Here is a 27,934-nt window from a genome sequence, read left to right as displayed (position 1 = left end):
TCTACAGTCAGGGAAACGAGGACTGCGTGGGGAAAGAGTTAGATTTGAGTCTTGTGACATATACCCTAAAAATCTTGTTGGCCTCTACGAAGCTACTGGACTCGAATCTAACTCTTCTACTATAGATCAACATGGCTACCTTCTGAAAGTATCTACACTTGGCTCTGGTTAGACCTCACCTAGAGTATTGTGTTCAGTTTTGGACACCGCAATTTAAGAAGGATGTAGACAAGCCGGAACGTGTCCAGAGGAGGGCAACAAAGATGGTGAGGGGTCTGGAGACCAAGTCCTATGAGGAAAGGTTGAAGGAGCTGGGTATGTTTAGCCTGAAGAGGAGAAGACTGAGAGGGGATATGATAACCATCATCAAGTACTTGAAGGGCTGTCATACAGAGGATGGTGCCGAGTTGTTTTTTGTTGCTCCAGAAGGACGGACCAGAACCAATGGGTTGAAATTAAATCAAAAGAGTTTCTGTCCAGCTCCATGCCTTTACCTCTAGAAAGGTCCCAGACATTATTCTGTGCATGTGTGGAACCCATGCGCAAGCCTGCCTGAGAACCACTAAAAAACCCTGCCAAGGCAGTGTGATTCCAAGAGATCAGCTGTGAGAGCCAGGCTAGCACGCATCTGGATTACACAGAACAGTTATTACTCTGTCTTATTGCCATCAAGTTACTGCCGACTTATGGCACCCCCCTAGGGTTTTCAAGGCAAGAGATGAGTACAGGTGGTTTGAGCCATTGCCTGCCTCTGTGTGGCAACCCTGGACTCCCTTGGTGGTCTCCCCTCAAAACACTAACCAGGGATGACCCTGGTTAGCTTACTAGATTCGACAAGATTGGGCTAGACTGGGCTGTGATACTTTGAATGGGAGGTGTGAGGACCTGTGTGGTTGAATTTGAAAACTTCTCCACCAAAACACTAATTTCCCCATACATGGGCTAGTTTTCGATCATGGAGAAGTGTTCTAATGTAAATATGTAGAGGGGAGGTTATTTTTTCCTCATGAGAGAACATTTAAATGCACACACGTACACCCCCCAGAGAGCTCCAAGATGCTCTTTCTCTTGACCAGGTAGCTCAACTAAAAGGTAGCGGATTAAATGCTTGGCTTGGCTTCGGGAGGTCCAATTTCCAGACTTGCTTCAGCTGTGTGATTGCTGCAGTTTTCACTGAGCACTGCCTCAGCTCTTCCCCCACCGTAAAACGGAGAGTGGCTGGATAGGCTTTCGTAGGGACAGATTAGATGGACTGTAAAACATTCCGCACATTAAAAAAAGGGCTATAAAATGAATAACGGGTATTCTGTGGCCTTATATTAACAGCTCTTTTCCAGCCACATTTTAATGACACCCTCAGACAGTTTCTATGGAGATTGTGGCAGAGACCAGATAAGGGTGTCTCAGTATACGGTTCTCGGAGTAGGTATCAGTCACTTGCTTCAAGGAGATGCATTAAACAAACAAAAAAATTGCTGAAGTCACCTCGCTAATCACACAATACAGGGCTGATCGCTGGCATTTGGGTAAACTTGGGTGAAATAAATGTGTCTTTTCCATTCCAGAGCTCCTAGGCATGGCAGCCCTTCCTCCACCACCTGGTCCCAACATTTGTGAAACCCCATTGTGGACAGCTTGTATTTAATTGTCTGGATTCATTGGTGTTTTTAATTTTTGGAATTTAAAAATTATATATACGTGAAGCACACGTTCATAATGTCATTGGCTTCTACCAGCATGGTGTAGTGGTTAAGAGCAGTGGTTTGGAGCAGTGGACTCTGATCTGGAGAACTGGCTTCGATTCCCCACTCCTCCACATGAGCGGCGGATGCTAATCTGGTGAACCAGGTTGGTTTCCCAACTCCTACACATGCAGCCAGCTGGGTGACCTTGGGCTAGTCACAAGCTCTCTTAGAGCTCTCTCAGCTGCACCTATCTCACAGGGTTTCTGTTATGGGGAGGGGATGGGAAGGTGATTATAAGCTGGTTTGATTCTGCCTTAAGTGGTAGAGAAAGTCAGCATATAAAAACCAACTCTTCTTCTTCATATAGGGAGGGAAGAGATTTCTCCACCTAAGGCCATTCCACTGGGTTACACCAGAGAGGCAGAAAGCCATCGGCTTGGCTAGGACAAGCGCTAGCGGATTCGTTCACACTTAGAATAATCTCTCGTAGTGGCCATTCCACCTGGTCCTTAGGTAGTACCTGACTTTGCTCACTTTCCTCTTCCCTCCCCAACCCTTTTCTCTTCTGCATTGTGAGTCACTACGGTATGAAAACACCTATTCTACTCTTCATGGCACAATTAAGAGGATTTAATAATATATGTGCTAAAATATAATGATTTTACCAGTAATTACAGTCATACATATCTTGGCGTGGTCATGCTTACAAGTAGTGGTGGTTTTTTTCTCCCTCCCAAGGTAGAAGGGGGAAAGGGTTCACATGGGATGCAGCCTCAGAGGATCGGGTGGGGCATGTTCTTGGAAAGAGAGAGACTATTTTGGAACCTCCGACCTATTCAGGAAATTATAGCCCCCTACCGCGTGCCCTGGCATCTTGTTTTCCTTAAACATATACATTGGAGCTAGCAAATTACCAAACAAGCACTTATGGCTGTATTAGGGGTATCAATACGTCAGGCAAAAATAGCTCTTTTATTTACTGAAATATCTATAGTCAAGCCTCACTAATTCTCACTTTGATTATCTGCAGCCCTGATAAAACCCTCTTGCTTTATGCCAGCTGAGATTTAATAGAGCAGCCACGGACTGCCGAAAGCGTCTGGGCTGCCGAGATAGCAAGCTCTCGTATTCCTTTCCCAGCGCCAATATTATTAGTGTTGTTTTTACAAATTAAAATCAAAAAACAAAAACAACCACTCTGTCCATACCCCCATAACTATGGCGCCTTTATATACGGGGTGCGCTATGAAGTGTCGTGGCGGAACGCATCACTGTAAATTAAAAGTGTCAAAAGAAATGAACGACTACATTTAAGGCTACGGTGCTTTTGACTGCTTTATTGGACTTGAATGCTTAACTTGCTAATTTGCAAAAATTCAAGCATCTGCTGCAATGGGTCTCCCAGCCATTAGCACGAATAACTGATGTTCGGCTGTTGTTTTATACCCATGTGAACGTGGAGGGAAAATTAAACCTATCACTCTTTCTTTGTCTGTATTAATTTTGCGTGAAAATCACCTTTTGGGGGCTTTCCCTATCTTTTTTTTTAAAACTGGAAATATGAGATAGAAATTAAAGCCCTTTGGTGGGAGTAACCCATCCTGGACTCTTGAAATATGGTGTCCAGCAGGAGGAAGGAGCGCTGAAGTTTGAAAACAGGCTATTTGGTGTGTGTGTAGCAGGGAGAGAGTTGGACTCAGAGAATCCAAGCTGAATAGGGCTGTCACCTGATTAAAGAAATCTGAGCTGATTAATTGTACTCTTTTTAAATCAGTCAGTTAAAGCTGCATGCATTTGCATACGAATAAAAAATCTTTCTGAAGGGTGGGGGGAAACCTTGGAGTGTAGTAGATGCCATTCCAAGTCACAGAAGGGCACCATCTTTGAAAAGGCATTCCTGCCACGTTTTAATCAGCCCCAACATTTTAAATAATACACAAATATCAATCAACTATACAAGAAGAAGAAGAAGAAGAAGAAGAAGAAGAAGAAGAAGAAGAAGAAGAAGAAGTAGTAGTAGTAGTAGTAGTAGTAGTAGTAGTAGTAGTAGTAGTAGTAGTAGTAGTCATATCCAGCCCTCGTAACAAATGAGTTCGACACCCCTGCCATAGAGTCTACCTTCCACACTGGCTCAGGGCCTGCAGAATTGGTCGGTAGCAAGAAAATGCATGTGCGGGGAGGCAATTTCCACCTCTTTCCTCTGCCCCCTCTCTCCCCCCCCCGCATAAAATATAACAAACAAAACTAGCATCACTATGTACAGCAACCTTTTTGTTTGTTTTTTAGACCTGTACCTGTATTCCCTTGTTGCCAAAATATACTGGTTTCTTTCTTTGCAACAAGAGCTCTTAAAGCAAGATTAAAAACAACAAAATCCATAAAGCCATCACCAGATGAAGTCAAAATCCATAAGCAATCGAAGAAAGCCAGATAGCAGTCATCATAACGCAAAATCCACCAGAGGAAGAAGCAATTGCTTGGGCAAGGCACTCTCTCAGTACTATAACTGACCCCGGTGAGTGGTCTGAGGGAGATAATGTGGAAACCCACCCTACAATTAGAATCACAACATTTGTTGACACTCTGTTCACCTGGTAATAAAATCATTTCCACACACATGAACACATGCAGCTGCCTTTTACTGAATCAGACCCTTGGTCCATCAAAGTCAGTACTGTCTACTCAGACTGGCAGCTGGAGATGCCGGGGATTGAACCTGGGACCTTCTGCATGCCAAGTAGATGCTCTACCAATGAGCTACACTTTTCTCCCACTGATGGCTGGTCCTTGTCTAAGATGGAAAGGGATGCATACCACTTAAAATCTCCCAGTGCAACACATTTTTCATCCCCCCACCCAAAAGAAACACATAAACCTGTCCACCTGCCTCAACCGTGGGATAGATGGATGGGGCTTTGCTGCAGGGAACTGCCTTGAACACACACATGTGAAGCTGTCTACTCAGTCTACTCAGACTGGCAGCTGCTCTCCATGGTCTCCGCCGGAGGTCTTTTGCATCACCTACCACCCTGATCCTTTACTGTAGATGCTGGGGATTGAACCTGGGACCTTTGGCATGCCAAGAGGATGGCTGCTACTGAACCACAACCCCTTCCCAAACCTTGTCTAAAGTTGGACTGGACCCACGGGAGAGCCTTCTCAGTGGCTGCCCCCAAACTATGGAGCTTTCTTCCCTACCCAGAAGGGGAGACGTGCCCCATCTATTCAGGCCTTCTAGAATACACATCTGTAATCTGGAGGGCTTTTGAATTATACTTTACGATGTTTGTTGATTTCCTGTTCAGGTGATTTACTGCTGCTCTTTGGAACTGGGTGGTTTTAGCATTTTAAATGTATTTTAATACCTGTTTTTATTGATTCTTTTTACACTGTAAACTGACTTTGGTGATTTTAGCAGAGAGGAAAATGAATACATTTACAAAGCAACCTTTTCAACAAACCGAAAATGTGCCTTTCCCAGGAAGTACACAAGCCCCCTATTCCCATCAGACCAGAGCAGAAACCTCAAACTGTTGGGATCTGCTGGAGAAGGAGGAAATGCCAATCACCACTTCAGGGTCAGGAAGGAATTTCCCTCCAGGCCAGATTGGCCAGGGATCCTGGAGGTTTTTTGCCTTCCTCTGGGCATAGAACAGGGTCACTGGGGGAGTGGGGGGGGGAGTTAGTTGTAAATTTCCTGTGTTGTGCAAGGGGTTGGACTAGATGACCCTTAAGGTTTCTTCCAGCTCTATGGCCTTTTATGCAGGGACGCTTCCCCGTGGTCACCCCCGCCGATTGCTTCGGGGCTTCCTTTTGATTATGTGTGCCTTTTCCGCCCATCAGAGGTCGCCTCACATGAACACAAGAAGCTGCCTTATACTGAATCAGACCTTTGGTCCATCAAAGTCAGTACTGTCTACTCAGACCAGCAGTGGCTCTCCAGGGTCTCAGGCAGGGGTCTTTCACATCACCTACCTGCATAGTCCCTTTAATTGGAGATGCTGGGGATTGTGAAAGAGGAATGTGAAAGGTCCAAAGGCTGTGGCTCAGTGGTAGAGCATCTGCTTGGCATGCAGAAGGTCCCAGGTTCAATCCCTGGCATCTCCAGTGAAAGGGACTAGACAAGTAGGTGATGTGAAAGACCTCTACCTGAGACCCTGGAGAGCCGCTGCCGGTCTGAGTAGACAATACTGACTTTGATGGACCAAGGGTCTGATTCAGTATAAGGCAGATTCATATGATCATTTAAAAGGAATGGCAAATAAAGGGATTCTTGGGGAGGGAGGGTGGCATGGTATAGCCCGATCTCATCAGGTCTCGGAAGCTTAGCAGGGGTTTTACTTGGAAGGGAGACCACCAAGGAAGATTCTGCAGAGGAAAGCAATGGTAAACCACCTCTGCTTTTCACTTGCCTTGAAAGCTCTTTGCTGGGGTCGCCATAAGTCTTGGAGCCCTTGATTAACAATCACATAGATGCCATGTTCCTCCGCCAATTGGCCTCCTAAGCATGGGTCTCTGGGCACCAAAGGGGGGAGATTAAAAAGGGAGGGGCCATGGCTCAGAGGTAGAGCATCTGCTTGGCATGCAGAAGGTCCCAGGTTCAATCCCTGACATCTCCCGTTAAAGGGACTAGGCAAGTAGGTGATGTCAAAGACCTCTGTCTGAGACCCTGGAGAGCCGCTGCCAGTCTGAGTAGACAATACTGACTTTGATGGACCGAGGGTCTGATTCAGCATAAGGCAGCTTCATGTGTTCAACAAGGATGGCAGGAGTGTAAACAAGATGAAGAAGGACAAAGAGAAGATGGAAATCTGAAAAGAGGCAAAGGGGAAAGTACGGCTCAGGGGCGCCAAGCAGGCACCAGGCAAAGCAGGGCTGGGCACCACCTTGGGCAGCACTGCTGTAAAGGGATACAGGGTATTTAGGTATGATGAGAGGCAAACAATCTTTGTGTATCAACAGCAAATGCTCTAATAGCAAAAAGACTCCACGTTATCATGTGCATAACTGCTGTTAGGCCGTTTTGCAGGGGCTCGCGGGCTTGTAAAAACACCGGCGCTGTGATTATCTTCAAGATAATCGTACTCCTTTCCCGTGCCTTTTGGCTTAATTAACCAACAAGCCAAGCATCTCCGGTTTTAATAGATTGCTAAACTAGTGCTGCATTTTAATGCCGCGATAATGGATTCTTACTGTCTGTTAGCATATACTTAGTGTTATAAAATCTCCCCAGTTATTTCAGTCATGCCTCTGCTTCAGATTAATCTTCCTTTTCCTAAAAGAAATGTTTTTTCAATTTCTTTTCTTCCTTAAATAAAGAAAGGGGGAAAATGCTCAATGGGTTTGCTGAAACAAGACACAAAAGAGCTAGACGGGCTCAGCTGGTCATTCAAATCCATCCTGGATGGGTAATGAGCAAAAGTTAATTACCATTAGATGGCTCTTTTAACAGCCTATTCATTCGGCCGCTGATCTGGAGGCAGGATCAGTTGCTCCCGGCTAGCTTTCCAACACAGCAACATCAGCGTGATGAATGAGGGCCTTCACCAAAAATCCGGACCACGAAGGCAGACAGATTCCCGTTATGGCTTTGAATCAAGCTCTCGTCTTGTGAAAACCCATACGGCCGGCCTCGTTCTGTACCAACAGAAGGGCAGTGGTCCTCACCCCTTTTGGGGCAGGGGTCTCAAGCCCCACTTGTAATCAATACATTCGATGTGAAGAGAGAATTCACCCTTCTTCACTCTCTCTAGCTACCATGCCTCATTTTCTTTTACTAATACTAATACATAATATAATTATATCTGATTCTGAACTAGGCTCGTGAGTGTGGATTAAAAAATCCCACATAGTGGGAACAGAGGCAGACGGGGATTTCTCTGAATATGACAGAAGCTCCAAATTTGCAGAAAAACACGAAATCTGTAAAAACAAATAATGCATGGGGAGGTTGAAAACCCCAAAATAATAGAAGCAATGACTGTAGTTTTAAGAGATGAATGCCTACTGAGATCTCACTACAACCTGAGATCTTGGTGGCAAGTTTGGGGTTGCTAGGCAACCACAACACCATTGGTGAGCTTTCCAAACCTTGATTACTAGCAGTCAAAGGCAGGGGCGGAAAGTGTGAAAAAGGTAAAAGACAGAAGGGAAGGCAAGAAACAAGAAAAAGGAGAGAAGGAGAAGCTGAAAGGAAGGAGAAAAGGAAAGGGCAGTTAGGTGAAAGAGAGAGAAGAAACAAAGAAAGGATGACAGTGGGGAGGAAGGAGGGAGAGCTGAAGGCTGGGGGGAGGAAGAGGAGGAGGAGGAGGAGGAGGAGAAGGAGAAGAAGGAGAAGAAGAAGAGGAGGAGGAGGAGGAGTCACTGGAAAGATCTCCAACTCCAGACCACGCCGTGACCTTTCCAAAACCCACTTCCTTTCCAAAACCTAAAACATAAACCTAAACCATCCTTCGCCTTCTTTTTTTGCTATTCTGAGGCTCTCTGGAGCACGGCTTGCAAAGCTGCCGGGAGGTAAAAGCAGTAAAGTTTTCCTCTGAGTTCAACATGGCTTTGTTCATACTAGTCACTTGAAATTTCTTTAGCCCTTATCCGACAACTTTAAATTGTTTTTTAAACTCAAGATTATTTTTTTAAAAGCACCCTGTGGGCAGGTTTCGTGGAGGGACAGGATGGAAGGATGGATGAAGACTGAGGATGGATGGAAGCTGGCAAAGCGGCTTCAGTACAAAAGGGACATTGTCAGGTTGTCGTCTTTTCACTCCCAGCCTGCCTTTTAAACTGCTAAACGCAGGAGGTTCAACACTGAATGGGAAAACAAACAGACAATTCGGGCATACCTTTCAACCTGGCACATGTAAAACCTGTGGATCCACGATGCTTTCATCATGCTGGCAACACATGAAGTAGCCCTAAGTTTAACAGACACTAGGAGCGGTTTCACCCGGGCACGCTCATTGCTCGACAGCTGCAACGTTAGGTGGTGAAGCATGTGCGAACGAGCCAAATCACTGGCGATGTTACACTGTCATGTGCACAGTGTGGTTCACCTGTTGGAGCGTTGGACCGGGAAAACCCAGGTTCAGAGCCTCACACTGCGGTGGAAGAGCACTGCCTCTCGCATTTTCCCAGCCTAACCTTCCTCACAGTGTTGGGGTGAGGATACAAGGGAGAAGTGGAGCGCTACGTACAGGGTAACAGGGGTGCAGGCAGGCATTCTGCAAACTCAGGGGAATCGCCTGGTGGCTTTCCTCAGCCAAGGCTTGCCCAGACTGAAGGAGCGAAGCAGATTTTGGAGCTAAATTGTAAGCAGAGGAATGGAATTATCTTCTGGGGTCCTCAGGTTCTGGAGAGTTCGTATCTCAGCTCAAACTGCCTGGTCTCCTTTGACCAGATGTCCGGGTATCACGAGAGCCAGCGTGGTGCAGTAGTTAAGAGCAGCAGGACTCTAATCTGGAGAACCGGGTTCGATTCCCCACTCCTCCACATGAAGCCTGCTGGGTGACCTTGGGCCAGTCACAGTTCTCTCAGAACTCTCTCAGCCCACGTGGAGGCAGGCAGTGGCAAACCACCTCTGAACGCCATAAGTCAGCTGGGACTCGACGGCACTTTCCAATGTGAGCGCTGGTTATCACAGGGAGGAAGAAATCTGTGCCCGATCTTAGGGATTTGAAACAGGGACCATGACACAGATCTAAAACCATAGTAAAAAATGCATCTCAGCTGGTGTAACCTCAAATGCAATACTTTTCAATAGAGGCAGTTCACTCATTCAGCTACACGCCATCTAGTGAGGAGTTATCACATCATGTATGTTCATGTGTGAACGAACCTTAGAAGACCAAAAAAAGTTATGAATCCTGATGAGCTTAGTGTTGTAGTGGTTAAGAGCAGTGGACTCTAATCTGGAGAACCGGGTTTGATTCCCCGCTCCTTCACATGAGCGGCAGACGCTAATCTGGTGAACCGAGTTGGTTTCCCCACTCCTTCACATGAAGCCAGCTGGACAACCTTGGGCTAGTCACAGTTCTCGCCAAACTCTCTCAGCCCCACAAGGTGTCTGTTGTGGGGAGAGGAAGGGAAGGTGATGGTGAACCGATTTGAGACTCCTTAAAGGTAGAGAAAATTGGCATATAAAAACGAACTCTTCTTCTTTCTTTACTTGGCAAAGACGATCCCCCCCCCCCAAAAAAAACCTCATACACTCCACAGAAACAAACGCAGGGCTATGAACCAGGCTGATTCACATGGGTTTAGCCAGGTTGCTTTTCAGAGAACTCCCCGGGAAGACAGCGCTTAACCTCTGGTTGACTTTGAAGTTTATAAAAAGAACCATCAGTTGAGCGAGAGCAGTGAAACCCGACAGAACGAAATCGGACGGACAGCGAGATGCAGCCCTTGTTAAAAACAGAACCAAACTGACTCATCAGATTATGAACTTCCACGGCGCTTTTCATGCTCGCGCACCGGATGGCTGACAGGCCCTCTGGCTTTGGTCGTTTTCCAGTCACGACGCTCGCTGAGAGGCCTACCGTCAACTGACAACATTTTGCAGATCTCTAAAAACAACAAATGGGAGGGGGTATGGGCGTACTGAGGCACAGAGAGCAGGTGCTAGATACGCGACCAGGGAGGACATTTTGAAAGGATCATATCTGGGGACATCAAGGCCCATGGGGAGGACACCAAAAAGAAGAAGAGAAGAAAATTATAGGATAAGAGAGAGAGGCTGCCATTGAAAACAAAAACATCCTAGAATCATAGATTTGAAAGGGACCACCAGGGTCATCTAGTCCAACCCCCTGCACAATGCAGGAAATTCACAACTACCTCCCCCCCACACCCCCACCGACCCCTACCCCATTCCCAGAAGATGGCCAAGATGCCCTCCCTCAGTTCATGCAAATCAATTTGCCCTCAGTTCATGCAAATTACTGCACAGACTTTCTCACTCAGAGCAAATAACTTGAGGGGAAACCAACCCAGTTCACCAGATTAGTGTCCGCCGTTTATGTGGAGGAGTGGGAAATCAGACTCGATTCCCCAGATTAGAATCCACCACTCCAAACTACCGCTCTTAACCACTACACCATGCTGGCTCTCCAGCTATGGGCCAGGTGGACTGATGAAGAAATCAAAACAGGAACTATCAGCTAGCATTCCTGACTCTTTATTGAAGATTTGTATTGAAGAATTATTTGTTTGTGTTGAAGAACTCTTCGTAATTTGGCTGTGTGGCTCTGCATATATTTGTTAGGAATCATCCCTTGCGGTGAATTTATTTCTTGATGTGTGACTTTGTAAATAGTTGTTAAGTATTTTCGCACATTTAAGTATTGGGGTGCTGAGTACTTTGTCTGTCATATTGTGATACAAATATATTTATTTTTGTATTTCACTTTTCATAAACTCTACACACATTTATGAAAACATAAACCCCCACACACCCCCAATGACCCCTACTCCATGCCCAGAAGATGGCCAAGATGCCCTCCTTCTCATGATCTGCCTAAGGTCATAGAATCAGCATTGCTGACAGATGGCCGTCTATCCTCTGCCTAAAAACCTCCAGGGAAGGAACACTTACCACCTCTCAAGGAAGCCTGTTCCGCTGAGGAACTGCTTGAACAGTTAGAAAATTCTTCCTAATGTCTAGACGGAAACTCTTTTGATTTAATTTCAATCCGTTCAATCCAGCAATGCTTTCAGTGAGTGACTGCTTTCCTTCTCATGCCTTGGCGAAACAGACCTTGGAGAAAGAGGGGCTGATGCCCAAAGAGCGCAGTCTGCCAATTCAGACAGAATAATCTGCTCGGAAACAGGATTAGAATCAGAGATACCAAAAGAAGCGGTCAAGATTCTCCTGTCAACAGCAAGATAAAAAAGCAATGGGCTTCTGATGAAGCTGATGCGAAATGAGGATGAAATTGTGAAACCTTGTAACACATAGTTTGCACTGTTTGGACATAAGTATTGTGTATGTTATAAATCTACATGTGGAATTATAAATCAGCTTTTTGAAATTAGGTAATTTATCACATTCAGTTGCATAGTGGTATTTTTTTCTGTATACACGTGCTTTGGGTACCATTCCCCTACTAGGATATTCCTTCTCATGCCAGCTGCAAGGAAAGGCAGGTGAAAGGGAATGTTTCCAAATGCATTGCTGAGGCCTTCTGAGAGCATGGCTCCATGAATCTGACCCTCCATAATAGGACTAACCAATTTCCATTCCCATCACCAACAAGCTCTTTACTACTAGTGAGTTACAATTTGCTCGGCATAATTACTTGTGCTCTCGCCGCTGCTTGCTGCGACAGTACATGTCCTCCGGAGGAAGCGGAGAGCTCCCAAGGGCTTAATAAACAGCTCTAAACCCTTGATATCCCTGTACTTGCAGCTAATCCCACCTAAGAGAGCTTCCACTGGCGGCAATGTGGCACTAATTTACAAATGCAATAAAGGAAGGGAGACGTCCCAACAGCCAGGGAGGCAAATGCTCAGCTGGGGAGAAACAAGGCATAGAGAAACCCGATGCTTTAAGCCAGTGATTTTCAAACGGTGTACTGGGGAACCCTGGGGCTTCCCAAAAGCTCAGCAGGGATCTGCAGTGAAAAGATCAGTCATAGAATCATAGAGCTGGAAGGGACCACCAGGGTCATCTAGTCCAACCCCCTTCACAGTGCAGGAAATTCACAACTACTTCCACCCCCCAGTGACCCCTACTCCATGCCCAGGAGATGGCCAAGATGCCCTCCCTCTCATGATCTGCCAAAGGTCATAGAATCAGCATTGCTGACAGGTGGCCATCTAGCCTCTGCTTAAAAACTTCCAGGGAAGAAAAGCTCACCACCTCCAGAGGAATCCAGTTCCACTGAGGAAGAGCTCTAACTGTTAGAATATTCTTCCTAATCTCTAGACGGAAACTCTTTTGATTTAATTTCAACCTGTTGGTTCTGGTCCGACCTTCTGGGGCAACAGAAAACAACTCGGCACCATCCTCTATATGACAGCCCTTCAAGTACTTGAAGATTTGAAGATGGTTATCATGTCGTGGCCCACCAACTTCCCAGAAAGACAGCTTGCCTCCCACTACCAATCTTTCCCTCCAACATGCAGCCAACAGGGGAGTGGGCTAAGGGGTGTGATCTTTCACACTGCCCTCTTTGGTATACTCCGTGCCCTCAGTTCATGCAAATTACTGCACGGACTTTTTCACTCAGAGCAATTAACTTGTGGGATTCACTAACACAGGATATAATAGCGATGGCTGGTAGGTGAGTCTAAAAGGGGATGAAGAACATGAGAACATATGCTGAACCGGCTGGATCAAACCTGTGGCCCATCTGTGGGGAATCAAACCCATTCTCCAGGTTAGAGTGTGGAAGAGCAGGGAATCAAACACGGTTCACCATATTAGAGTCCGCCGCTCACCACCACCAGCATGGTGTAGTAGTGAAGAGCGGTGGTTTGGAGCGGTGGACTCTAATCTGGAGAACTGGGTTTGATTCCCCACTCCTCCACATGAGTGGTGGAGGCTAATCAGGTGAATTGGATTTGTTTCCTCACTCCTCCACACGAAGCCAGCTGGGTGACCTTGGGCAAGTTACAGCTCTGTTAGAGCTCTCTCAGCCCCACCTACCTGACAGGATGTCTGTTGTGGGGAAGGGAAGGTGATTGTAAGCGGGTTTGAGTCTCCCTTAAGTGGTAGAGAAAGTTGGCATATAAAAATCAACTCTTCTTCTTCATGTGAAGGAGCAGGGAATCAAACCCAGTTCACCAGATTAGAGTCCACTGCTCAAGTGGAGGAGTGGGGAATCAAGCCTGGTTCTCCAGATTACAGTCCACCGCTCTTAACCGTGCACCATGCTGGCTCTCTTCATCAGCCCTTCTATTTTTAAAGTAAAAGAAGAAACAAAACGAAGCCAGTATGATAAAACCAGCCCCAGCCACCTCACCTGAGCCACGCCAGTTGCAGGAGTAGCCACTAATCTGGGTCCGGGCGCTAATTTCACGACATCGGTCAAGGACACGTTGGTCTCCGCCACCAGCCCTGTAACAAGGATCACAGACCTGATCAATGCGCGGAAACGAGATGAGGGATACGCCTGGACTCCCTGGCAAATGAACACGTCGCATCGATCTTCCTTGGCCGGGTCAGCATTCAGGAGTAAAGGATAAATGGTCGAGATCTTCCATTCCAATGCACTTGGGCCTTGGCGAGCCGGGGTGTCGGGATTGAGTTTATGCCAATCAGTCCCATTTGTCCCGTGGAGAGTGACGCTAGCCACAGAGTTGCAAGTTCAACAGTATCAGTAATCATTGCGGAGCACCGATAAAGCAGTAAACAGATGAGAAAATATGGAGGAGGAATGAGTTCAAGGACGAAGCGTGACCAAAAATCCCACAGACAAGCCTGGGAGATAGAAAATGAAGAGCTGGGGGAGGGAGGAGAGTAAGATGGGGTGGGGAGAGAGAAAGATTATCCTAGTCTTGCAAGTGTTTTTACTAGGCTGCCCACCCACATATCACAATAGTCATTTGTGACCTAAAAGGGGGGGGGGAGAACCACCTTTTGCAAAGCTTTCCTACCTGGAAGCAACTGCTGCTCCCCACGGGCATCCCCTGCCAGCGTTTGTTTATAAGTCTAATGAATCTACATATAGTTTGAACCAGACTGCCCTAAGATTAAATAGACAGCATGCTCTGGAAATGTGCGTGAGCACTCTATTGTGGGGGGGGGGGCACATTTTCCAGCTGCCACTGATGCTCTCAGTCATAAGAACATAAGAAGAATGTAAGAAAAGCCCTGCTTGATCAGACCAAGGCCCATCGAATCCAGCAGTCTGTTCACACAGTGGCCAACCAGGTGCCTCTAGGAAGTCCACAAACAAGACGACTGCAGCAGCACCATCCTGCCTGTGTTCCACAGCACCTAATAATAATAGGCATGCTCCTCTGATCCTGCAGAGAACAGGCATGCATCATGACTAGTATCTGTAAGAACATAAGAAAAGCCCTGCTGGATCAGACCAAGGCCCATTGAGTCCAGCAGTCTGTTCACACAGTGGCTAACCCAGGTGCCACTAGGAAGCCCACAAGCAAGATGACTGCAGCAGCAGCAGCAGTGAGTTTGATTCCCCACTCTTCCACATGAGTGGTGGAGGCTAATCTGGTGAACTGGATTTGTTTCCCCACTCCTACACATGACACCACCTGGGTGACCTTGGGCTAGTCACACTCTCTCAGTCCCGCCTACCTCACAGGGTGTCTGTTGTGGGGAGGGGAAGGGAAGGTGATTGTAAGTCAGTTTGAGTCTTCTTAAGTGGTAGAGAAAGTCAGCATATAAAAACCAACTCTTCTTCTTCTTCATTGTCCTGCCTGTGTTCCAAAACACCTAATATAACAGGCATGTTCCTCTGACACTGGAGCGAATAGGTATGCATCATGACTAGTGTCCATTTTGACTAGCAGCCATGGATAGCCCTTTCCTCCATGAATATTTCCGCTCCCCTCTTAAAGCCTTCCAAGTTGGCACCCATCACCACATCCTGGGGTAGGGAGTTCCACAATTTCACTATGTGGACTCTAGTCATATATGGGCAAGGCTCGACGATTCCCTCCGGTAGTAGAATCCCTCCAGATCCTGTTTTTGTCCATAGGGGGAGACAGTCTGAACAGGAAGGAAAGCTTTTATGGTACACAGGCTTCTCTCCCACATGTCCAGGGAAGGAAAGGGTTAAAGGCCCCTTCTCTCCCCCCCCCCATTCTTTCCCTCAATAAAGCAGCCCTGGTGGCTGCATTTGGAAAAGAAAAATAAGTCTTCTAAAGAAATGATCACAGGATTAAACATAAAACGTAGTTCCGCCCTGTGTTTCCAAATCGAAAAAGAGCAGTATGGCAGGAACCGGGGAGAGCATGTATGAGCCAGCGAGCAAGGAATGCCGCTGGTACAGAATTTTTGTGGTGTACGTTTTTGTTTTTTTTAATGCTTATATTGTACATCTCTTCTGGCAGGAGATTCATGAGCATTACTAATCAATCAAACAATCAACAGTACAAAGGGAGAGCAGAGAAATTAGGAAAGGCTTAATAGAGGGCCGGGGACACTAGAAAGATTCAGGACACGGTCCCTCCCCTCCTCTGGGTTCTCAGTCATTACATGGTCTAACGTGCATTTTCAAGCTTTTTTTTTTTTAAGAGGGCTAGAACCTTGTTTCTATGATGTGGAAACTAAGGTCCTAAGATTTTAAAAATGAGGGCTAGCACTTTGTTTCTAGAATGTGTAAATGAAGGCCCTTAGATTTTGTGGTGGAAAGTCCTATCAAGTCACAGCTGAATTATGGAACCCCGTAGGGTTTTTAAGCCAAGAGATGTTCAGAGGTGGCTTACCATTGCCTGCCTCCATGTGGGCCGAGAGAGAATTCTGAGGGAACTGCGACTGGCCCGAGGACACCCAGTTGGCTTCAAGTGAAAGAGCGGGGAACTGGAAACTTCCGGTGGTGCCGCTGGAGAGAGCACTCCATTTCCCCAGGCTGTCCTGGGAGAAATCCAAGTTTGCGTTATTTCTGGGGTACATAGATACCCCAATCCGACCCTTGCAAGTGGGTTGGAAAGCAGGAACTCCCTGCAGCCCGCAAACGCGGTTTGACCTCCTAGGTACTCTGAGGGGGCTTTTTTAAGCCCCTCGGAGTCCTGGACGCCGGTCCTGCGAGGGCACTAGGGAAGGACATCGCCAAAACGCAACTCTGGCCTCAAGCTCTACCCTCCACCACCTTATTACCAGCATAAGGACTACATAAAGAAAAGAACCTCACCTCTTGACACCCAAGTGAGTACAAAGAAATCTGCGTCTACTTACTGGAATATTTGAACAGATGGGGGGTTGATAAGAACATTTCTGAGACCCCCATTCCTCCTTAATTCGAACTGAAAAAGTTTGATCTGAGTTAGTCATCGGGATTAGCGACAGGACCTTTATCAAATTGATCAGCCTAAACCATAACAAAGAGTCGGAAGGATACCTTTTAGATTGACAAGAACTATCACCAATGAGAAGGTCCGAGGGAAGGGGAGGGTGATCTTTCTTCCTGATTTTCCGGCGAAAAGAATTTCCTGCCACGTTTGTAGTAAGGGAGCGCCTGGAACGGAAGACTCTCTATAACACCCTCTCTATCATCGGAACTAAAACAACAGGAAGCAGCTGTGGGACTGAATATACACTCGAGTTACATTGAAATCATTCCTGAAGGAATAACCATCGAGAAGAGGCGGTAGAAGGTCCGCAGCACTTGCAACTTCCGGTATACTTCCTGATCAACCCGATCTAGAGCGACCGAAAAAACTCACTGGTATTTTAAAACTTTAAAATGCAATTTTAAAGCCAATTTCGACTCTTTTCAACCCGAAAAAATTATTAGGCTGATGTTTGAATTATCATTTTTTAATCAGCACCTTAAAGGCCCTGTCTGTGGACATGTATTTTACCAGCTTTTTTTGAATGTAAATGTCTCGACCCCGCTCTGGCTCACTACACAGCCCTGCCTATACTAAACTAAGGGACTCTTTACAAACCTCGACCATGGAAAAAAAGTTACAGGATATGCTAACTAAACAAACTGAGGCAACAAATAAACAGTTTGAACAGATGTCTACACAGATGGCACAGTTGACTTCTATGATGACAAATCTTGGTCAAGCATCCCAAGCTATTAATCAGAAGTTGGATGTGGTCACTGGAGACTTGAAAGAAGTAAAAACTCAAATGACTGTTATGAAGACAGATATGCAAGCGATGGATGTATCAATTAAGAAAGTGATGGATGAGCACAAGGACACAAAGAAAAAATTAACAAGCCAAGAAAAACAGATTGAAACAATACAAACTGATCAGGTGGCGGCAAAAAATCAAATGGCAATGATGGAGATGAGAGTGAGAGAGACCAATCTTCGTATACGCAATTTTCCAGATATGATGGGAGACAATAAAGAAACTGCAATACCAAACTTGGCCTACTTATTTCAGATAGATGAACAAGAATTAAAACAAGCCATTAATAGAATATATAGGATACCATTACCTGCTAGAATGAGAAGATCTAAGCCAAGAGATTTGATGATAGTGTTTTATGACACCAGAGTTAAAGATAAGATTATGAAGATTCATTATGAAAATCCAGTGTCAGCAGGAGACTCCTCTCTTATACTACTGAAGGATATTCCAAGGCATCTACTCTCACAGAGGAATAACTACAAAGACTTTGTGTCTACACTGAAAGCTAACGGTATCAAATACCGTTGGATTATGCCACAAGGTTTGGCTTTCACCTACAAGGAAGTGAAAACGACAATTCTATCTCAAGCAGATGTGGGGAAATTTCTGAGAAAATATAAGATGGACCTTAAAGAATTACCTGGAGAGAAGGAGGAAGAAGAAGAGGAAGAAGAAGAGGTACAGGGTGCAGAAGGAGGTACCAAATTATAGACTTTTTATTTTGCTAAAAAATACTACATTATGGCAAAAGCAATTTCTTGGAATGTAAATGGATTGAATGAGAAAACTAAAAGGGCTAGAATCTTCAAATATCTACAGAAATATAAATACTCCCTAATTTGTCTACAAGAGACCCATATAGCTTCAAAGCATAAAAAATACTTGGAGAAACAGGTGCTTGGACAAGCATTTATTGCTTCAGCTAAAACTAAAACAAAGGGAGTGGTAATCTATGCCCACCCCAATCTTTGTCCAGAATTAGTATATAAAGACAATGAAGGAAGAATTGTAATTATCAGAACTAAAATATTGGGACAAAGGACAATAGTGGTTGGAATTTATGCACCCAATGAAGGGAAAAAATCCTTCTACGAAAAATTACACGATTTGATAGCCCAGCACGCAAAAGACCAAATTTTATTGATGGGCGACTTCAATGGAATTATTCTCCCATCTCTGGACAAAAAATCAAAAGCAAAAGACATCAATGATGGATGCTTGCCTAAAACTTTCTTTACCATGGCTTCAGAATTAGAATTACAAGACATTTGGAGAACAATGAATACAACAGCTAAAGAATACACCTTTTATTCAGCAAGACATGATTCACACTCCAGAATCGATATGATATGGGCCAGTAAATCAATCTTCACGCAACTACGTAAAATTCATATCTTACCTAGAACTTTTTCTGATCACAATCCTGTTACTTTTCATTGGAACAATAAACAAGCATTTAGATGGCGAATGAATGATAAACTTTTAAAAGACAACAAGATACAAAAGGAATTACAGGCTTTAATGAAAGACTTTTTTGAAATTAACCTTAATGGGGAAACTTCTTTGAATACAGTTTGGGATGCATTCAAAGCTGTTCTGAGAGGTTTTATGATACAGAAACATTCGGCCTGGAAGAAGACTCAATTGCAATTTACAAACAATATACTTTGGAACTTACAAAATTTGGAGCAGAAATTGGTAATGGTAACACAGGAAGAGGAGAAAAGAGAAATTCAAATAAAGATTTCTGCATCTAAACACCAATTAAATTTGGTAATAATGGAAGAAATGAATAAAAATCTGAAACTTGCTAAACAAAAGTATTTTGAATATGCAAATAAACCAGGAAAATTTTTAGCAACACAACTGAAGGACTCATTCCAAAAGAAGATTATAACAAAAATCCAAACTGTTAAAGGACCAGTTCATTCAACTTCAGAAATTCAGAAAGAATTTGTTTCATTCTACTCTAAATTATATCAGAAAGAAAATACTCCAAAACAGAAAATAGATAAATTTCTAAACTCAATACAGATGAAAGCTTTGTCAATGACCCAGAGAGAATGTATTGAAGCTCCAGTAACAAGGGAAGAAATACAAGAAGCAATACTGAGACAAAAAACGGATAAAACACCTGGACCAGATGGAATTACTGCATTATTTTATAGAACATTTAGTGACAATTTAGTTGGATTTTTTGGCTCACTTTACAATGCAATTTTGGACGAGGGAACATCCCCGGAGACTTGGTCACATGCATTTATATCATTGATACCCAAAGAAGGAAGAGATCCAGAAAAAACATCTAACTACAGACCTATATCGCTGTTAAATGTGGACTACAAAATTTTTGCTTCGGTTTTGGCATGTAGGATAAAACAATTTATTAAGGATCTTATACACGAGGACCAAGCAGGTTTTATACCAGGAAGGCAAATAAAAGACAATGTAAGAATTTTACTAGACTCACTGGAATATTATGACCAGAATATTCAACAAACTGCGGCTTTTGTATTTTTGGATGCAGAAAAAGCCTTTGATATGGTCTCTTGGAACTTTTTGAAACGGATTTTGGATAAATTGAATTTTGGAGATCGTTTTCAGAAAGGTATATCGGCTATTTACACCTCCCAACAAGCTAAAATTTTGGTTAATGAATCAATGTCAGATAATTGCCAAATCACGAAAGGGACTAGACAGGGATGTCCCTTGTCTCCACTTTTATTTTTGTTGGTGTTGGAACCGCTATGTGTGAAACTAAGAAGTATGGAGGACATCCGCGGGTTAAGAATTAAAAAACATGAATTTAAGTTGAGAGCATTCGCGGATGACCTACTGCTAATTTTGGAAAATCCAACACAGTCAATGAATATACTTCAGGAGACTTTGGACGATTTTGGAAAAGTATCAGGCTTTAAAGTGAATCAAGAAAAAACAAAGATAATACTTAAAAATTTATCGGAAACACAGCAACAGGAATTTATATCATATACTGGCTGGGAGAAAGCTAACAAAGTTAAATACCTGGGAATTTGGATTACTGCAAAGAATAAAGATCTGATAACCAACAATTACCTCAAGTTATGGGGTAAGATTAAAACTGATATGATTATATGGTCAAACAAAAAATTGTCACTAATGGGACGTATTTCAACGATCCAAATGAATGTCTTACCGAGGATGCTCTTCTTATTCCAAAATTTACCAATAATATCACAAACTAAATATTTTGAAACTTGGAGGAAAGACATTTCAAACTTCATCTGGCAAGGGAAAAAACCAAGGACTGCTTATAAATACTTGGTGGATCTAAAAACTAGAGGAGGTTTAGCACTGCCTAATTTTCAACTCTATGCTGAAGCGGCAGCTTTAGTATGGCTAAAAGACTGGATGAACTTGTCAAATATACGTTTGTTAGACCTGGAAGGTTATAATAACTTAAGTGGATGGCATGGTTATTTGTGGTATGATAAAATTAAATTACAAGCAACATTTCGTAATCATATAATCAGGTCCTCTTTACTTCGTATCTGGATGAGATATAAACACATTTTGGAACCAGAAACACCGATGTGGATATCGCCTCAAGAAATGCTAACTTTGCGCCCACTTAGACCAGACAAATTTATTACTTATCAAGATCTAATTAATTGGGAAGGAAAGAAATGCTCACTAAAAGACTTTCAACTTCTTAAGGATGATTTACAATGGCTCCAATACTACCAAATCAAATCAGTTTTTGTACAAGATGCTAAAAAAGGTTTCTCTAAAGAAAAATCTTCTTTTCAAAGGATTTTACTAGATAATAATACAAAACTGATTTCTAAAATGTATAATCTCCTTTTAACAATATATTGTGAGCAGGATACGATTAAACCAACTATGATCGATTGGGCTCAAAATGTGGGACATGATATTGTTTTAAATAAATGGGAAAGACTATGGTCCAAAGATCTAAAAGGAATAAAAGCACAGTCAGTGCGAGAAAACATTTATAAAATGATGTATAGATGGTACTTAACACCCAAGAAAATTGCAAAGATTTATAAAACGATGTCCCCTACTTGTTGGAAATGTAATAAAGAAATTGGTTCCTTTTATCATATGTGGTGGACCTGTGACAAAGCCAAAGACTTCTGGGACATGATCTATAATGAATTGAGATTAATATTACAAAAGAATATACCCAAAACACCAGAAATGATGCTATTGAGTATGATTCCAGACGACTTAGCAATACAAAGAACTTTTTTGATTTATGCCACAACAGCTGCGAGACTGCTTTATGCAGCGAAATGGAAAGGGCTAGAAACTCCTGAGAAAAAAGACTGGATTGTTAAAATGTTTGAAGTGGCAGAAATAGCAAAACTCACAGCTATTCTAAATGAAGAAAATGACGTTCGGTTTTTGGGGGAATGGGGGGCGTGGATGCATTATTGTGAATATGAGTTAAAAATGGGAAGAATGGAAGAATACTTTCTAATCTGATCCAGAGGATTATTTCTGATTTTTTTTATAATGATTAAGTATAAGTATATTTACTAACAGACTATGGTTTTTTTTTTTTTATATATGGTATTGATAGCTTATTAAGATTAGATTACCTACGACGGGATGAACTTTTTATTAAGAGGCAGATAGAGGTGAAGGGGAAGTTAAAAAAACTTTTCCATTTCTCTTTTTTCTTTTTTATTATATGATATGGAACTATAACAACTTTAAGTTAGAATTGAAATTTGATATTGTTATAGATGTTGTTCAATGTAATGGAAAATTTCTAGTATAAAACCTAATAAAATTTATAAAAAAAAAAAAAAAAAAAGAGCGGGGAACTGAACCCGGTCCTCCAGATTAGAGTCTGCCGCTCTTAACCACTACACTATGCTGGGTTATATTTTACATACATGTAAAAGCCCCGTGGCGCAGAGTAGTAAGCTGCAGTACTGCAGTCCAAGCTCTGCTCATGACCTGAGTTCGATCCCAACGGAAGTGAGTTTCAGGTCACCAGCTCAAGGTTGACTCAGCCTTCCACCTTTCCGAGGTCAGTAAAATGAGTACCCAGCTTGCTGGGGGTAAAGGGAAGATGACTGGGGAAGGCAATGGCAAACCACCCCGTAAACAAAGTCTGCCTAGTAAACGTTGGGATGTGACATCACCCCATGGATCAGGAATGACCCGGTGCTTGCACAGGGGACCTTTACCTTAAAATATGTAGGGTATGTAGGGTATATGTAAGCTATGAACAGAAGAGAGGAATGTATCTAGCAGAGGGTTTCATGGTTCATTCCACACATTATGAGGTTCTAAGAAATCTTACTAGTGAAAATATGCATCCTCTGCACAATACACAAGTTCTACAGTTTAAAACAAGTTCATGCAGGACAATGGAAAACCATGGAAAACCCCAACAGAGTATCAACCACAGGGCAAGTTCAAGAATCCTTTTGCAACACAGAGAGGTTCCTTGGCCAATGTTTACAAGTTCCTCTGCAGGCAAGGATTTTCTGAAGCTAAGCAGTCTGAAAACCAAAAGCCTACAATACCACACGTCCCCCCCCCCCAATGCGTGGAACGCTCTCCTGGGGGCTATTTTTAACATCTTTCCCAAACGCAGCCAAATATGTATTCTGCTCTCTGTGTTCGAATCGCTTAGAGGGCTCTTTTGTTGACTTACCGTGAATTGCTCGGTAAGCAGAACCTAAACAGGCTGAATTAGCAGTGTCAATAGTGTAAACTGGAGCGCTGAACACATCAGACAGGACCTGAGAAGAGCAAAATGCATCTGTTACAATTTAGGCTGTGGGAAACGGGCAATTTCCTTCCCAGTGCCGAAGCACACGGGTGAGTCGCTGTAAAAGGAGATCAGCCTCGGAAAAACGGCCCTTGCTATCCCATCTGTATAATTTCACGTGGCACAGCAGGTTTTGGGGACTTGTAAATGATGATAAAAGGAAGCAGGTGGAATTACTGCAGCTTTTCTTGCAGAGTATCTGTCTCTGACTCCCCCGCCCCGCCCTTTGCCTTCCACTAGATACCTGTTCTGCGACACAGGTAAATGGGCTGCCCTCCACTTTCTACCAGCTACCTCAGCTAAGCTGCTTTCTGATTCCCAGCCCAGGAGGGCGCAGCCCCATAACTGGGACAAAGGGCTGCACCATGAATTTGACACTAATTGCCTCAATTGCACTAATTGGCAGAGAGAACCAGAGTAGCAAGAAGTCTAGAATTCTGTCTCCCAGCTCACTTAAGGGGCACATGGAGTTGCCTTATACTGAATCAGACCCTCAGTCCATCAAAGTCAGTATTGTCTACTCAGACCAGCAGCAGCTCTCCAGGGTCTCAGGCAGAAATCTTTCACATCACCTACTTGCCTGGTCCCTTTAACTGGAGACTGAACCTGGGACCTTCTGCATGCCAAGCAGAAGCTCTACCACTGAGCCACAGCCCCTCCCCTAAAATCACAAGGTCAATGAATATATGAACACATGAATCTGGCTTACACTGAATCAGACCCTGGGTCCATCAAAGTCAGTATTGTCTACTCAGACTGGCAGCAGCTCTCCAGGGTCTCAGGCTGAGGTCTTTCACATCACCTACCATCCGATCCATTTAAGTACAGATGCCAGGGATTGAACCTGAAGCCTTCTGCATGCAAACCAGAGGCTCTTCTGATGAGCCACAGCATGCTGGTAAAGTTTCAAGGAAGAGATTCAAGAATGTCCTTGATTTCACTGGATGGCCTCCTTCATATTATGAAAACTCAACAAGGCTGCTCTTACAAATGTCTTGTGCTTACCTTTCACAATGACAAGGTGTGTCATCATTGTGCGATGATAACACATCTCTGTTTTGTGCAGGTACACACTGTGTGCACGCAAAAGAAAACTGTGACCACATATGGCTTCCAGAACATGTGCTATGTTATTAAACAGTCACCTCTTAACCATTACTAGCCGCTTGAACTGGACATGTTTGGTCACTTGGATGCATCTTCCGTGGTTTCCCATTGGCATTTGATGCAAGTCTCTTCTTCTTAGTGGTGGGCCCTGAAACCACTACCCAAGGCTTAGAGGGGTTCTGCACATGGGGGGTCAGAAGGACTCTGTTGAAGCTGGGGGTGAGGATACTGACTTGAAGCAGGGAGGGAGATAGGGGGAAAGGTTAAATGCTTTCCACTTCTCTAGAGGAGGAGGAGGAGGAGGAGGAGGAGGAGGAGGAGGAGGAGGAGGAGGAGGAGAAGGAGAAGGAGAAGGAGAAGGAGAAGGAGAAGGAGAAGAGTTGGTTTTTATATGCCGACTTTCTCTATCACTTAAGGAAGAATCAAACCAGCTTACAATCACCTTCTCTTCCCCTCCCCACAACAGACACTCTGTGAGGTAGGTAGGGCTGAGAGAGTGTGACTAGCCCAAAGTCACTCTGCTGGCTTCATGTGTAGGAGTGGGGAAACCAACCCGGTTCACCAGATTAGAGACCACCACTCATGTGGAGGAGTGAGGAATCAAACCTGGTTTTAGTCATTTTATTCTGGCTTTTGCCATAAATAAATGTATTCATTCATATTCAACCTGGTTCTCCAGACCAGAGTCCATTGCTCCTAACCACTGCTTTTAACCACTACATCATGCTGGCTCTCAAGCAAGGGTTAATACACATGCTTGCAGGTAATCAGCCTGTATACTCAGGTCACTATTGAAGCAACATCTAAATTCTCACTGGGAGCTCTCCTGGGTCCTGAAGAAGCTGCCCTTCCCCTGGTTAATGGCATCCTGTACCTTCTACCTTCTTCATGTTGCTGGATGAGTCTTGCTCAAAACCAGACACCTCCACCCTCTGCTCATTTTCCCACAGGTTCACAGCCTGGCCAAAACAGCACAAAACACCACACCAAAGATTTCATAAGACCTCACATACTTGTAAGATTTCTTTATTGTGGGATGCCCCACCAGTAGCCAGGATTCTGGTTGTTGGCACTGTAAAGCAAAAAAAAAGAGAGAGAGAAAAATCACCATGAATATAGTGTGTGCCACTAACAGGAGGAATATCGTGTTTTTGTTAGAAAAAAAATTAACAGTTTTGCATAAAGAGCACAAACTCAAAGCTGAAGGCATCTGATGGAACAGGTTTTAGTCCAGGAAAACGTATGCCAAAATAAATCTATTTAAGTTTTTAGGGTGCCGAAAGAACTCCTTTTTGTTTTGCCAAGAGAGATGGACGCAGCTACCTCCTCTCAAACATGCTTCAAAGCCAATTCACGCGAAAAAGATAAGTGGCTTTGTTTTGAATTTGTTGGGAATTTGTTTCAGAGGTGATTTGCAGACAGTTGTAAAGCAGCTGTATGGTAATTTCATAAGGCTGCCAGGTCTCCCGCTGGTAGCATTGCTACATCACTTCTGGAGAAAACCCAGAAGTGACATTGGATAGCTTTAGGAATTGCTAGAAACTCTGGGTTTACTGTGCCCTCTCATGTCCCCGATCAACCCTCACTTCAGGTTTGGATTGGCCAGGGATCCTGGAAGTTTTTTTCTCCATCTTCTGGGCGTGGAGTAAAGGTCACTGGGGGTGTGGTGGGGAGGTAGTTGTGAAATTCCTGCTTTTGCAGGGGGCTGGACTAGATGACCAACTCCATGATTCTATGATTCTATCAACCTTTCAACTCCATGATTCTATGATTCTACCCTATACTTTCGATAGGTGCCCACTTCCCATTCCTGCATAGGGCAATGATAAAAGGAAGTATTTCTTCACACAATACATAGTTAAATTGTGAAACTCCCTGCCCCAGGATGTGGTGACAGCTGCCAACTTGAAAGGCTTTATGAGGGGAGTGGACATGTTCATGAAGGAGAGGGGTATTCATGGCTACTAGTCAAAATGGATACTGGTCATGATGCATACCTGTTATCTCCAGGATCAGAAGAGCATGCCTATTATATTAGGTGCTTTGGAACACAGGCAGGCTAATGCTGCTGCAGTCATCTTGTTTGTGGGCTTCCTAGAGGCACCTGGTTGGCCACCTTGTGAACAGACTGCTGGACTTGATGGGCCTGGGTCTGATCCAGCATGGCCTTTCTTATGTTTTTATGTTCTTAATGGGCTCAGTTCCCTCTGGTCATATTATGTGCTGGATGATTCCAACCATGTGTGCAACAGACCCTGATTAAAGGGAACTGCCAGGAGCAGAGCCGTAAACCTCTGAATACTAAGAGGCAAAACCAGAGGATGGCCTTGGCCTCTATTTTCTCTGGCCCTCCATGGCAACTGGTTGGCCTCTGTATGAAACAGGAAACCAGATCAGCCACTCGTCTGTTCCAGCAGGTCTCTTCTGATGTTCTTAAGATCCGGTGCGCTGACCACAAAACAGAGACTGGTGACATCTTAGCAAACCAAGGGGCAGATTATTGTTACTGCAGTCCTTAAAAAAACTGACAGACCTTCAGTTAGAGAGAGAAAACAATCCCACGGTGAGACATAAGAACATAAGAAAGGCCACGCTAGATCAGACCAAGGTCCATCAAGTCCAGCAGCCTGTTCACACAGTGGCCAACCAGGTACTTCTAGGAAGCCCACAAGCAAGATGACTGCAGCAGCATTGTCCTGCCTGTGTTCCACAGCACCTCATATAATAGGCCTGCTCCTCTGATCCTGGAGAGAATAGGTATGCTTCATGACTAGTATCCATTTTGACTAGTAGCCATGGATAGCCCTCTCCTCCATGAACATGTCTACTCCCCTCTTAAAGCCTTCCAAGTTGGCAGCCATCACCACATCCCGCGGTAGGGAGTTCCACAATTTAACTATGCAACAGAGACAATAGACCTCTCCTCCAATTTTGTATTACCCTTATTTAAAAAGACACCGTAGGACTAACAACCAACTGCACAAGTACCGCACACAGTTTCCAAGCCCAGCATGCTTTACTTAGGTGCAGATTTTTCTTATCTTTTTTTTTTGGCAATTCAGCCAAAGGCTCTGCAAAGAAGAGACTTCATTCCACCGATAAATTTAATCAGATCTTCCTCTTTGGAGGATATTCAGCGATGCACAAATTGGGTTTTAAAAGCCATTAAGATCTCTGTCAATGTCAGTAAACAAATAAACCACACAGCCGAGTGATTCCTGGGAGAAAACAAGTTTCAATTATACCTGCGTGGAGTGACAGAGCCATGCCAATATTTTCAGAAACGTGTCACAGAAACCAGTGAAAAATAACCACTAAAACTACTGGGCTTCGAAAACAAGACCAAAAAAAGCAGCAGCCCAATAACAACAACAGCTCTGAAATCTTTACAGTTTGGTCAGGAAGGTGCCTTTCTATTCTAAATCCTCTCTTCTGAATGCCATGTACAAATGTCCGACACTTGATATTGCAGTCAGTTGTGGGTCTGTTTCTCAAGAGAAGATAACTCCCGATGTGCAAGTCCAATGCAAAATGTGCAACCCAAGAGGTGAGCCCCAGAATCCTTTGCAACTCAGCAAG

General features: G+C 44.0%; 1 protein-coding gene across 3 annotated transcripts in view; it reads right to left on the bottom strand.

Annotated features, from left to right (window-relative positions):
- The window catches only part of XYLB (xylulokinase), a 117,514-nt gene that overhangs the window by 315 nt on the left and 89,265 nt on the right, over positions 1-27,934 (bottom strand). Inside the window, exons 16-18 of one of the 3 annotated variants that reach the window (XM_056857887.1) lie at positions 25,369-25,427; positions 23,132-23,219; positions 13,643-13,737 (exon numbers count right to left, since the gene is read on the bottom strand). The exons of 1 other annotated variant lie outside the window; for it this stretch is intronic. In XM_056857887.1, the coding sequence (XP_056713865.1) occupies positions 13,643-13,737; positions 23,132-23,219; positions 25,369-25,427 (242 nt within the window). The remainder of the gene's footprint in view (positions 1-13,642; positions 13,738-23,131; positions 23,220-25,368; positions 25,428-27,934) is intronic. One more of the 3 variants, XM_056857888.1, reaches the window with a different exon arrangement.

Source organism: Euleptes europaea, chromosome 11 (genome assembly GCF_029931775.1).
Source record: "Euleptes europaea isolate rEulEur1 chromosome 11, rEulEur1.hap1, whole genome shotgun sequence".
NCBI lineage: Eukaryota > Metazoa > Chordata > Lepidosauria > Squamata > Sphaerodactylidae > Euleptes > Euleptes europaea.
Note: the sequence above shows the minus strand (reverse complement) of the source record. Positions and strands in the feature narration are given on the sequence as shown.